General features: G+C 37.8%; 1 protein-coding gene across 3 annotated transcripts in view; it reads left to right on the top strand.

Annotated features, from left to right (window-relative positions):
* Positions 1–14,751, top strand: part of LOC121639677 (serine/threonine-protein phosphatase 2B catalytic subunit alpha isoform) — a 70,251-nt gene that overhangs the window by 17,804 nt on the left and 37,696 nt on the right. For all 3 annotated transcript variants that reach the window (XM_041985070.1, XM_041985069.1, XM_041985068.1), the window contains exon 2: positions 12,733–12,933. In XM_041985070.1, the coding sequence (XP_041841004.1) occupies positions 12,733–12,933 (201 nt within the window). The remainder of the gene's footprint in view (positions 1–12,732; positions 12,934–14,751) is intronic.

Raw genomic sequence — 14,751 nt, 5'->3', positions numbered from 1 at the left:
AAAATAATGTTTGTCTTTCAGGTTTGTAAAAAATAATTGCATGTATCAGATATAAAATGTCCACAGCAGAAGACAAGGGACACAGTCCGGGAACCTAACATGTCTGATCACTAATAATTACCTCAAATACCGTGACAGGCTGGTGTCTGTGTGGGTTTTTGCTTTTCTATGTATTAGTGTTTAGTCTTCTTTCTTGGAAAAATAATCAGAGAACAGCACAAATAAAGGATTACCTGGATTAAATTTTGATTTTTCACAGTTGGTCTGGTAATAATCTTTTGATAGCTGCCAAGAAAATGAACTTTATATTAAGTATAGGGACAAAAACTCTGCCACTGGCTGTCACTAAAATTCTCAGAAGGATGTTAGAATTGCCATGCTTCCACTGTCATTACCCCGAAAAGACTCATTAAGTAATTAATATATTGCATTGACTCTATATTTGCTTTTTTGGTGATTATACCTATTTAATTGGCAAGTACCGAATACTGAGTAATATATATAGATAATGTAGAATGGCTCTATCTGGTTGATGTGTGCCACAGGTTACTTGTGGGAATGAGTAGCATTCAACTAAGCCTGCGCCCATAGCACCCTGTCTTCCAGATCCTTTTAGCTTCCTCTATTGTTCCGTCTCTGCTATGCTCCAAAGCTGATTACAGCGCCTTCTCTAATGAAAGCTAATCCTGTGTCACAGCTCTGTGGTGGAGGAGGAGAGGGGGTAAAGCAGGCCTCAGCTTGGCAAAGCTACCAAGGAATGTCTTCTTAAAGGCCTGTCAGAGCAGCTTTCAGAGAAGATGCCAGAGTTGTAACATCTCCACATACCTGGAAATCCGTAAGGGATTTTAAAATTGAGCTTTTTTTCTCTGCTGGTCTGTTGGCTCTCAGCATCTCAGCATGTTGGCTTATGCTAATTAATATTTAAGCTTGTAATGCCATGTAATTGTTCACTTCTGTTGAGTCTTCTTTTGTTGAGGGTGTGAAGGCCAACGTTGTCTTGTAGGTCGGTAGGCGTTTCTGTTGTAGTCAGTTGCAGGTTTTGTAGAAATAATGGTTTCAAAAGCTGGAAAGAAATTATCATTTAAATGCAATAAAATAGATATTAGTGATGCACCTGCACAGTTTCCTTCTTTCTTTGCAAAAGCTGCCCTAAAAAGACACCTTAGAGTATCTGCCAGTACCAATTCTAAGTCTTAGACTACCTACTTGACTAAAGCTAAATTCTTTCCTTTTTCTCAAAATTAAATTCATGCACCTCTCAGAATTCAGTGTAGTAATGTTTTAGGGGGGAGTAAAGAAACCTTAGGGCAGAGATGATTGTGTCACTTAAATTGGGAGCTAACAGAACACTGAATATTTAAAGGGCCTTAACAAAGAAGCTTTTTAATATGGATTGGTCATGTCATTGTTGATACCAGAATAATTTAATAAGGTCTTTGTGGGCATAGAAACCAATCCATCACACTGGACTGGAGAATGTCTTATTAGTTTACATTTAATTTCTGCTTACATATATTATTTAGTATTTATTTGTAAAGGACTTTTTTAAAGGTGCCGTAATTCTACATTAAAGTATAAAGATGTTCATGATTCTTGGTGTATTAGTTGAAAAGTACAACCAGATTATTCAAGGAAAGTCATGTTTACTTTAAATATGATTCTTGTAAAGGGCTCATATCTCATCAGAAATTTCATCCCATGCTCATCTGCTTCGGGCACAGCACACCCACAAGGTCAAAATAATGGCCGTCTTGGTAAACAGAGTTTCTTCTCAGGCCTGGTTGCATGCCCTGAATAAACTCTAAACAGATGAGCTGCGCTGGTTGATAAATCTGTGCAGTCATATTCGGTCAGATGATGCTGGAGGAACAGCAATGGGGCTTTTCTCGGTGTCACCTTGTCCTTTTATTTTTTTTCATTTGCTTGTCGGCTGGCGAATGCAGCTGTAGCGTTACCTGCAGGAGAGCAGCTGGTGCTCTGGTCAAGACTAGTTCCTCTGACATTAGAAATATAGCTTTACTCAACCACTGCTGGCATATTCAGGTTGGGTGCAAAAAAAAAAAAGCAAATTGTTAGATAATTTGGTCAGATTTTGATATGTTTAGAGTTTTAAAAAGACTTGCATCTGCTGGGAAGCTTGTGTTGCCTTTCTAACAACATAGCAACTTGCTACTTGTGGAAGTTTCTCTGGCAATATAATCATTGTTAAACAATCAAAAGTGTATTAAGGAATCCTTGGGAAAGGCAGTGAATTACACTCTTTTCCTTATTATGTCCATCAGAGTGCATGTATGTAAAAAAACTGCATCTATAGAGCAAGTCCTGAATGAGTGGGTGAGTGAGAAACTCATAGAAGGATACGTAGAACAAACAATCCTTTTGATTAGTCAGTGTTGCATCAAGTTGTAATTGGTCAAGAATTTTACAGTTTTACTGCAGATGCCACAAAATAGCCATGTAGAACTTAAAAGGAGCTTATCAGATCACCTTCATTAATGCTCTATCTGCTGAGAAAGTAATAGCTCTTTCAGGGTGTCAATATTTAATATAGCTTTCCAGACACTGAACTGACATCAGGGCATGGCTTGTAATTTGCTGCAGACTCTATGTGATGTGAGAATAACAAATCTCTATGGGCATCCCATCACTGTGAGTCAAAGAATTGAGGGTTTTGATTGAATGGCAGATGCTTTTTTTTCAATCCATTTTGATGCATTTTCATGCCACTGACTGATCTTTCACTTTCCCTGACTCCTATCCTTCACCTGGACCAGTTCCAAATAACTGTAGTCATTTGCCTGCTGTGATCCAGGTCCCTGGCAGCCTTTCACTCTGCCATTGATCTGCCGCTGCACTGATTGCTCACCGCGCACCCAACGGAAATACTGTAGATGGACATCTCTCAGAAAATGTCTCTCTCGTCCCCACCTCATCATCCTCCGCCTACTCCCTTCCATCAATCTTTACATACATATATATTCATCCATCCCTGTGTTCACCCACGCTTCAGCCCTAACCTCACTAATTACTCAGAGATGTAGTTAGAGTTCTTTCTAAGCAGCAGTGCATTTCTGTCACCTGCTTCTGCAAATATATTCCACATTTGTCTTCTAAAATCTGCTGAGGCAAAGCAGGATTAACGTTTGCTTGTCCCTCACCCTGACATAACTGTTTCCAGGTCTCTAAAATACTGCTGTAGGCTATCTGCTGTTTAAGCCAGATGCTATTTGATAATCTTGACAGCTATGACAGAATGGATGCAGGTCTTGGGTATATTGTTGGCTTATTTAGTACACCAACTGTCTATCTTATATTGTACATCCCTAGATTGCTGCCGTTGATTCGAGCTTCAGTGGAGACAACCACACGTGTTTTTTTAATGCAGTGAACAGCTGTCAGATGCACCGTCACACTCATACTGTTTATGTTGGCCATGTTGTTGCAGTATGAATGAATGAATTTTAGACATGTAAGGGAAGAATATGTAGAAGCACACATCTGCTGCCCTGGATTTAGTCCTTGCAGAATGTAACTTGCTCCTGAAAACTCATTTTTAAGCCAGTATTTTGATAGATGAAAGATTAAGACTGAGACTCTACAGCACTGTTTCCCTGGCAACCCTTTTACTCACTTTTATCTAATATCTCTTCTGTTTGTTGATGCAATGTCAAAGCTTGTATCTCTGCAGCAGATGATAGAGATGGTCAGCAGCTCTTTAAAGTGCGGAAATAGTCAGCTGATGACATACAGCTAACCATAACAAAGTTACGGTTATTACAGTGACAACTGACCAGAAAATAGACAGAAAATTCATATAATATGAGCATGAAGCTTAAAAATCTTTAAACAACTTCATAGTTTGGCAGTATGAGGAAGGAGCAACTTGAAATCTACAATATTTTAACATTTTTGTTAAAGTAAACACTAGTGATCTCTTCAATCTTTACTCACTAACTTTAATTTTTAAACATTTTGATTAACCATACAACATGTCACACTTTATGCTTCTTTTACCAGAAAAGACTGAACTGGTTTATTTTTCATTTAAAGGAGTCGAGTCATTTGATAACCTGAATTATTAATTTAAAATAGCAAATTAAGTTGTGGAAGACTACAAGTTATTAATTTTAGGTAGTAACTGATTATGATTCTGCACAAACTATTAGTTGTGTATGTATGTTCTGTATTAGGCACAACCCCCATGAATCTTTTTTGACAGTACTACTCAGAGTACTACTAAGGTGTTTCTTTTTCTCTCTTTCTGTCCCTTGTGAGGGAATAGCTCTATTCTTCCCACCTTTGTTATCATTACCATCATAGCATCTAGAAATATTCAGCAGTCTGGTAAGATTTTCATCTGATGCTGACTTCTATCCTCACTAATGCATGGTAAAGAGGTTCATGCCAGCTTCTGCCTGACCCAACCACCATTAGTCCAAAAGCCAGTAAGCTTTGTCGATATCTGGTCTGCCCTCATTGCACAGTGTGTACTGTACATGCTGTAGGTTTAATCAATTTCATCTTAATGCATCCTTATATTACATCATATTTGAGTTTCCTCTCTGGTAAGCCATGCTGGTCACACCAGCCTCAAAGCATGCAGCTAATCAGCTCAGACATCTAGCAAAGTGTTGCTACTCTTCTAGAAATATGCAACAACTGTGCAATAAAATCACACGCAAGCCGTGAAGTTCATTTTAAAAGACATTTAAATTTGAAGCTGTTTTGATTTTGACTAAATTTACTCTTTAAGTGTCAGTGACAAGCTGCAAATGCACAAGAAGACTTGAAAGAAGATCCAAACCACAGAGCTGTTTAGGCCATGCGTGTGAGGAGGAGACAGTATATGAAAACATGGATGCATCTTTACTTCCCAGTCCTAATAATACTTATTTTTTTCATTGCTCCATATATAATTTTTAGCAATCAGTGTTGACATGCATCATGTCTAAGGATCGTTGGTCTATAAATTAGTGATTGAATGTTATTGGCTGTTTAGGAGTTTTAAAAACTCCACGGTTAAAGTAAACTTTATAAGAAACAAGTTAGCACCGTGTAAATATATTGTGTTGTGTGGCTCAGGTGCTACATCTCTTTGTTGTTGGGAAAGATAACCATATAATCTCAGTGTTTTGCATAATGTGTGACAGGTAATCAGCTTCCCAGTGGACCAAATGCTGTAATAATAAAGCAATTACACTATTGCTACGTGACATTTGAAGTTGAGGATGCTTTCTGGTGTTCAGTATGTCTTTTCTTTCCTGCCGCCCACAGAAGGTCATGCATTCTGTTAATCCAGTTCTCGTATCCCACTCTGATTCAGTGCTGTTATGTAATTTAATTAACAAACCCAGGCTACTACTGGAGAGAGCTCCACTCTCCCAGTGCCCTATTCAACTTTTGGTGACTGTCCTTTATGCATGCAACACACAGACTGAAGGTGGCTCACACTTAAAGGCCTCTAAATAGAAAAAGCATGTGCTAATTTTTAAATTATTTGTGTATTGTTATTGCAGACTAATTTGATATTCAGATTCTGAAGCACGCTATCTTATTTGCATTTTTCTTTGTGTGTTGACTGTTTCAAACAAACGCTGATACATGCCTCCCAGTTTAGGCTGTGATGTCTTACCTAGCAACTAGTATTTATGTACCGTTTGATCAGATAGTAAGTTTCCACCTGATTCACTACTCAGAAATCTTGCTTGTGCTGCCACTTATCTCACCTTAGGATAAAGAACACAGCACCATCATTCGGAAAGGCAAATAATGGTGAGTGCTGCTTTGTACAACTAAGGAAGCAGAGTAATAGATCGGTATCACACTTAAGATCAGACACCGTGCTGCCTTTGCATAATAGCATCTGTCCATACAGTCAAATTACCTCTGGTATTCTATACTTTGTGTGAAGTGACCTTTGTTGCTTTCATACTTGACTTCCAAGTCTTTGTTCAGCCTCAGCTCCCTGTTGGTCTTGCTGGGATTTCCACTGGTCATGCTGTGTCTGAGGGGGAGGAAAATTGCTGGTGTGGTGGCTTGTCTGGTGGAAAGGGAGCGGAGCGTTTGATGTGGGCAGTGACAACCAGAGTCTTGCCGATGCTCAGGGAGGGCCCCTGCTGCATCATGCACCGTCAGCCTTTCTTTGGGGTGAGATTTGCATTTGATGGAGAGACTGTACATTGCAGCATTGAGGCTTGTGGTACTGGATTTAAAAGATTCTTTTCATTGGTTGTTGCTTTTCTTATCACAAACTTGATGTGTCTGTGTGGTTTTAAAGGGTCCAAATGCAATATTTTAAACCTCAAACATGAGTCTTTCCAACAAAGTTTAGTTCAAATTTAATCTTAATGTCTTAAATTTGTTTGAGGTTTTCAAAGGTTGTTTATTACCACTTAAAGATTTGTTTTTTTAGATACATTTTGAGACGGTAGTTCTCGGTATAAGTTCTCACATGTTTTTTTTTGTCTCCACATTTTTAGTTAATAAAACACCTTTTCTAAGGTCTTTTCTAGTTCATATACCAGAGTAAGGGGGGTTCTTAAGATAAGGGGAGACATGTAACCATGCAGTGATATAATCTCACAACATAACACTGGAACCTGCCATGAAGAGAAAAAAAATCTTAAAATGTCAGTGAAATGTTCACATTCAAAGGCAAGGCAAGTGTATTTGTATAGCACATTTCATGTACAAGATAATTCAAAGGGCTCATTAAAAGAATTACAGATGGTGCAAATAAAGTATTAAGAAGTAGTAAAAGGCTGTAATAAATTACAATTAAATCTTAATGAAATCATTAAAATTATTATAAGCAAGATAAGTTAAAAGTTACCGTGCAGATTTCATGCATAAGCCCGTGAGAAAAGAAATGTTTTTAACCTGGATTTAAAAGTGTCTACATTTGGTGAAAGTTTAATCTCCACTGGTAGTTTGTTCCACTCTGGTCTGGACTAGTTGATCAGCATCTTTGGATCTAAGAGCTCTGGCAGGTGCAAATAAAAAGTCCTCATGTTAGTTTCTGCAAACTTGACCATTAAGCAGAGGGATGGAAATCTAGGGGCCTAAACTCAGTCAAGAGGGGAATTAAGATTAGTTTTAACTCATCTACAAGTGGCCTTTACATCAGTATTAATATCTGGGGTGCAGATGCAACCAAAGCAAACCTATGCAAGTTTGTTATCTTTGATAAGCTCCACAGTCCCCAAAATTCTCAGAGAAGTTCTGGTCACAGTGCAAAGAGCCTCAATGGCTTCAATGTCAGCTTGGCTCAGGTCATGTTTTTCATATATTTATTCAAACAGAAATAAAAATTTGATGACAGCGTGAGCTTCATGCATGGTCTGGAGCTGTTACAGTCAGTGAGATTTTATCAAAATTCTTATGTGTATTTTCTAGTTGCACAGTAGAAAAACATGCAAAATTTAATGCAAGTTTTTGACTTTTTGGAAAAGTAGTTGCACAATCTCCATTTTTCTGTCCCCTACAGCAAAGGTGACTGACTTTATCCTTTATTTTGTTTGTTTGTTTTTTTGTTTGTTTCTGGTTAGCAACTATTTCTATGTTTTCTATGTCTGCAATACATCCTAGTTTACTCACTTCAAGCCAGCTAATGGAAACACGGCTGATGTGTATTTTCCATAAAGGAAAATCTCAAAAGTTGGCTTGAAATTCCCATCACCTCTGTATGGATACCCAGCCAGTGCTTGCTACAGCTCTGTCTGCATGTTGATGTCAGTTGTGCTTCTAGTCAAATATTGATTATCTGACTATATTGTGTGAATAGAGCATTTTAGTGTACTTGCATTATCTCTGTCATTGTCCTCTTAATCCTAAAAGTCTCTTCTTAATATCAGGAAATGTCATTGTGCAAAGGTGTTTTTAAATAATGTTCAGTGCACACACAGAAACCTGGCAAAGCCAGGAAGAGAGATTATGTGCAGGAACTGTAGACACCTGAGCTGTCAGATCAGGCCAAACTTCTGCTTGCACTTCATGTTCCTCACTAAATGAAGCCAGAGGTTAGTGAGCCGTGCCATACTCCGTCTCACATTCTCCAATTAAACTGATCTGTCCGGTACCTTATGACAGCACGCCTCTCATTCTGGGAGGTTGTATCAGCTCAGAACTACACCAATTTCAACATTTCAAACTGCCCCATTTTCCATGTGGCTTCTTGATAGGTCCAAATGGAGATTCGCTGCACGCTGCATGGTAGATTTAAAAGAATTCACACCAGATCTGCTTTGTGATTTTATCATTTCATGTTTGACCCATGAACAAAGGAGGACGCTAGACTGGTCATTTAAAACTTGAATCTTAAACTTATCAAATCATTAAATGCAGCTGTTAACCTGGCCAGTGCAGGATGGTATTCTTTCATTAAATAAACTTTTAAAGCTTATTTAACACACCCTACAGACATTCATTGCTTTACTGCTCTATTAGGTCTTAAACCCAATGGCTGATGGATGGTTTTAATTTGTAGTGGGTAAATTACATATTAATGTGAGACAAATTACTGCAGAAAGTTAAATCAAGCTCCAAACTTAGTGTTTTCTTTTTTTTTTTCTTTTGTCTCCCCTGACCTGCTGTCACTCTTGTCATTTCTTTTTCATGCTAGATTTGAGGCTGCAGAGCAATTTCCCAGTTACATAACAGAAAGGAACAGAGAAATGGTAAAATTAATGAAGGCAAGAGCCACCCGCTAATGGAGACCATTTCTGACTCACACTCGAGTTTCAGGCGCGCCGCTGTGGGTCAGTTAATGTTCTCCTGGCTATAAAACTCTGCGTTAAAGGCTGGATGGATGCACGTGGAAAACCTGTTGTCTGTGAAAGTCCTGCTACTGCTGACAATGAAGGGTTTGGATGACATTTTGCTGTTTTATTCTGTTTGTTTTAGAGTAGTTCATGAACTAAATTTGAAAGTACCATGTACTTTGTTCAAATGAGTAAGAACCACAAATGTTTTGAGAATTTGTAAATCCACTTGGACCTTTTTGTTTCCTTAGCTCTGAGATTTTCATTTTTGTCATGGGAGTAACACCTTTTTCTTCAGTGCACAACCCACCATTACAATGTGCCATGTAATGTTTTGGCAGAGGTGGGTGTTACTCTTGTTAATAAGAGGGCTGTTATAAATTCCACAAGAGGAAAGTTCACAGTGCTTCCATTGTCACAACTGTAGGAAACATAGGAGTGATGTGTTGAGAGGTTACCGGCGTGCCAACATCCACATCGTTCACATCGGTTAGTTCTATTGTTGGAAAAGTGTTCTTTACTTTTTATTTAAATGAAAGAATGTGTTACATTTTGTCACCTTACTGAAGCAGACGTGGCTCATTTATAACATCCACCATGGCTTGAATGGAACAGTTTGTTTGTGGGAATGGTAAAATTCTCCAATCAACTTGCTGGCTTCCATTGTATTTTCTCACCTGTTGTAATTTATATTTAAAAGGGTCGTTGCCATATTTCATTAACTGACTATAATCGTTGTTGATGGAAACTAAATAACCATTATCTAAAGAACTGCACTTTAAAAAAACAGGCCTGTCCTCACTTACAGTATTTATTCCATCCTTACTGTTTATTTATGAAAGGTAAATTCTGCTTTTTGTACAATTTTTTTTAATAAATCTTCCTAAATTTTGAAACTCAAGACCAGTTTTTTTAAGTTATTTATCCAAATATACACACAGTATAAAAATAATAATCCACAATATTATCATGAATATAACTGAACTTTTTTTAGAAAAAGGGTCTACATACCATTTATAAGTTTGTTTCTTAGAGCCTGTCTGGTGGTCAGTAAGTCTCACTTTAATTAAGTTTGAATTGATAGGTTTATCTCTGCATTTCAATGCAGTACGCATGATAAACAAGAGAGCTAATTTAATGAATTGAAGTGCGTAACAACAGGTGTTATAATCAAGTAACCAACCTACGACCTGATTAGTTTATTAGGAAATACTGTTAAATGCTGGCAAAGGGCAGGTCTCTACTGTTAAATGTATACAAAATTATTTATTTATTTAATTATCAGATGATGAATAATTAATTAGCTAGCAGTTAACATAAAATATAATACTATAATGCTGCAAATTCTTTAGAAATGGCTTGCTGTTTACATAATAAAGTTTGAAGACCAGTGAAGTTGTAAACTAATTTGGAAGTTTGCAAATCATTACAATAATGCTTAACATGTTAACAAAGCGGTCTAAGGCTAACACTGTCAGCATCTCAACTTCTGACCCTGACTGACCGTTAAACACAGTCAAACAGTCTTTATTTAGACAGCCAGCAAAATGAAATAAACTTCTTCTAATAAGCATGCTGGGATCAGGATTTTCTTGGCCCATCACAAATTACCGGACAGGTCCTGAGCCACCAAGATGTCAAGCATTAGTTTCCAAGCTTTCCCAAGATAAAAAGTCAATTAAAAGACAGAATATAATAAATTGTAGTAGTTAATGACAAGGAGCTTTAAAACCATTTACTCAAACTCAAGTACTTTATGATATCTGTTCTTGAAAATTTGACTTGCCTAATACTGAGTCCTTAAGTTCAAATATTTCTCTCACAGACATATCAAAAGAATTGCTGGATCTCCTTCCTTGTGTTTACTTCTGACTCATCATTTGCTTAATTTACCAGCAGCAACAAAAACGTTTGTATTAGGGTTCCACGTCATTAGGAAAACATTCCAGTGTTTGACATTCCAGTGACGGTTTGATTTGAGATATGTAAACAAATATTTTGATATTGTACTTCATGTCGGCACCTGTGCATGCTAGTTAGTTGCAAACATGCACAAAAGCAGAACGTCCTCTGCCTGAAACACACACATTTTCTTGTCCTGTTTTAGTCAAATTGTCTTTGCAGTTTTGCACATGTAATGATAACGATATATAGTCCAGCTCTATTTTGTGCTCTATATTTAAAGAGAAATCAGACTGATTGTATTTTTATCTCTGAACAAGCCTGGGGGTACTCTTTAATCACCATCTGTGGTGTATCTGTTACATAATCATGCTGCAGATTCTTGACCCAGCTGTCATATTTACAGCACAGCCCCTAACTTGCTATTCAGATGGAAAAAGTCCCTACAGGTTTATAACCGTTCACATGAGTGTTCACACTGTATGATTAGCATCTCAGGGAGCCAGTGTGATGTGGTTGTTTGCCACTGTGGAGTCCAAAGCCCCCTAAGCCTTGGTCCTGGGCTAGAATTGTGCAGCAGGTGCTCAGGGAAGGCTGACCAGGGGCCTGGGGTAATTCTATCTCAGATGGGGACTTCTGGATGCCCCAGATAACTTAGTAGGCATTAGGCTTATGTTGTTTAGTAAGATTTATTTAAGGATGTTGTGTTTTTGATGTGGCTAGAAAACAGTAGAAGTTAAAGGCCCAATTTGAACCTTTTGATATTAAGTATGCATGACTCAGCAATAAATTTTGAATCTGAACCAGTGTAGAGAAAAAAGGTCAGCCTGCAACCTGGGGTTTTAGATTGTTGCAGACAGTATTGTTGAAAATATCCAGGGTGCAACGTTTCAAGTCCTCTAAATCAGTCATTTCAGCATACACCTGTTTGCAAGCTGTGACTACTGCAGCTGAGATCCCAAATATCATCTATCACCGAGCACACTGACACGTAAACGAGCTGGTCTGATTACAGTTGATGTTACCTTTGGGAGGGATGCATGTTAACACATACATGAGCACACAGTATGAGTTACTGACTTATTATCATGCTTTCATTTTATTTAGATTAATTTCTTAAGGATTCTTGGCCTCTAGTGGCCTTTACATGACAGCACTAGCAAAGGGTTCCAGGCCGGGGCATAAATCCTATATTTTTATAGTCAATACTTCCATTATAGCTCTTTTAATTAAAGAGCTAAGACTTATTTGAGGTTCATTCAGCTTTTTGCACCAAAAACAAAACTAATTTAATCTAATTCTATTTCTAATGCAGTCATTGGACTGGAGATTATTCAGTTTTAAATTAAGATACATGCAAGCAATATTAAATCTTTTGAATGCTCAGTTTTCCCAAAATGTTCTGTGTAAAGATATCCCTTAAAGGTAACTCATTACTTACAGTAACCAAGTTGTTTTGGGTTTGGTTAATTAAATTTTTTCAATTCCTTCACTGCTTTGAGGAAGAAATGTAATTTAGCCCTTTTTAATAACTGTGACTAAGTGAATCCATGTCAGAATGATAGGGATGTCTATTCCTCTCACACATAAAATGGGGCATGTTAAAAAGCAGAGGTGGTTACACATTAAACCTTGCAGATATGTTATTCAGACAATGAAAGGCTTCTTATTTAATAAAAGAACAGGCATGTCAGCTCTCTGACTCATCATCGAAGTGTCATCTCATTTGCTATGAATATTGGCAAGCAAACTGAAAAAAAAAATGTGTGGATCTGTTATAAATATTGAAAATGGAATGACTCAGATCATAGCGGCAATCTGGTAAATTGTCTCAGAGGGTGGGCTGAAAGCATGGGAGTGAACACTAACTCTGTCTCCTGCAGAGAGTCGATCCCCTGGAAGGTACAAAGTACCTGCTAATCAGACAGCTTAAATACCCTTACCTCAGTGATGTGGAATTAACTGCGTAACCACACAAGTCTTTTGTCAATAAGAAATACAGTAAAGCATTGTAGATATATTTTAAAAGGAACGCAGCCTTAATTATTTTTGGTTTTTTTTATCCTTGCAGCTGTCCCCTTCCCTCCCAGTCACCGGCTGACAGCTAAAGAGGTGTTTGACAGCGACGGGAAGCCCAAAGTGGACGTGCTGAAAGCTCACCTAACCAAGGAGGGCCGTGTGGAGGAATCGGTGGCCCTCAGGCTCATCGGAGAGGGCGCCGCAATATTGCGTTCAGAGAAGAACCTGCTGGACATCGAGGCCCCGGTGACAGGTCAGAAACTGAGTACAACACATAGTGATTGTCAGTACAAAAAGCTGAAGCAATCAGTTGGATATTTTCTTTGTCTTCTGCTGAAATGTGCTTGAGTTTAATCTTTGAAATGAAACATTGGAAGGTGTCAGCATGGGATTTATGAGATCAGGATATTAATCATCATAGGTGTTTTTTTTTTTTTCCCAGTGGGGTTATGTGAGGTACTTATGAGAAGTACTGCTGTAGATAACTGCCAGAGTACTTTTAATTTGAGAGGATTTCTGATAGAGGAGCAAACCAAAAACTACTTATAGCAGAGCCACAAAGGAGCTAATTTTACAAATAAAAAAACAAAAGAAAACTCAAACCTTACAAAAACGTTTGATATAGTCATTTTTACTCCATGCCACTCTTAACCTCTACTCCTTATTACAGGTTAGTCTGACCAAAATTGATGAACGAATCCAGATACTGTGGTGGGAAGTCAAGTGTCTCCTGCATGTAAACGCTCGGCTAGACTCAAATGTGCATAAGCCTCACAATCTTACATTTCATTTTATCGTGGAAAATAGTAAAGTTTAAATGTACATGAACACGTCAGATTCCCAGGAAGCTGCTCTCTTTTACATATTTTTGTTACCTTAGCTAAATGCATCAGAAGTTGACTAAAAAGCCGCACATTCAGACCCCATGTCAGCTTGCAGCTGCTGAAACAAGTTAGCTGTCCAGACTGACTGAAATTAATGAAATACTGATCTTATAGCGACAGCATCATTTTGATAAAATCACCATAACAGCAACATAAAAACATCTGTGCAGTGAGTTTATCTATACCAACATGTACAACAATCTCCTACAGAGAAAGTTGGAGGCAGCAGAATATCTTAAGAATTTTTTTCGTGCTGTCCAAAGCATCATGGAGTGTTATAAGATGTTGGTTCCGTTATATGGCCAGGTCGAACTCTAACCATAGCTTGACTCAGCTTGTTGGACAGCTTTCTGGGAAGGAATGCTTTTACCAAGATTTAAAAGGGTGTAAAAGTTTGCACCTTTCAAGTCTTTTTTTTTTTTTTTTTTTATCTTGCCAATGTTATTGAGGGATCAAACCAACAGAACTGTCAGTCAGTGGTGGAAGAATAAATTGTTCCAGCTTCAGGTACTCTTATGTTCAGATAAAAATAAGTTTGAGAAGGAAATTAAATGTTCAGAGCAATAAAAACGCAGTATTGCTAATTAACTTATTCGTTGTATGTTAAGACCACATGCTTGGTGATGTGTTTTGATATTTAGTCACTTTGTAGCTGATGCATTTTTGTACCTAGATAGGATTTTGAAAATGATGGCTAACTTTGAAGAAGATAATGTAAAACAGAGATATAGTGCTCTAATTCTGAGCATTGAGTGAACATGTTGAAGGGGGGGTTGCTGATGCATATGCACATATCCAATGCATCTATTGTTGTCTTTCTCACTGGTCAAGTGTGCTGTTGCTCCATTAGACTTTCTGATGAGGCTTCTTTGATGTTGATGTAATCAGAGGCAGAGACCTACTCAAGGGATCTATGGCAACCCATCATATACCTAAAACAATCTCATTCCCACAATGTAGTCCAGACAGGCCCATGCTCACGTTTGGTTGACATCATACTTCAATTAATGCATGACCCATGTGGGTCTCCGGTATTTATTAAGGCTGTCATGATAAGAAAATTTGTTGTCTTAACAAAAAGAAGTAGTAAGAAGTAAGACTGTAGCTCTTCTCAACAAGACATAAGCATGAAAGTAAAAATCACAGTTTATAGCACAATACATATTACTTACAGTCTTATTCAGACT

The sequence above is a fragment of the Melanotaenia boesemani genome, chromosome 5, assembly GCF_017639745.1.
Source record: "Melanotaenia boesemani isolate fMelBoe1 chromosome 5, fMelBoe1.pri, whole genome shotgun sequence".
NCBI classification, from domain to species: Eukaryota; Metazoa; Chordata; class Actinopteri; order Atheriniformes; family Melanotaeniidae; genus Melanotaenia; species Melanotaenia boesemani.
The sequence above is the reverse complement of the archived record's forward strand: the minus strand, read 5'-3'. Positions and strand labels throughout refer to the sequence as shown.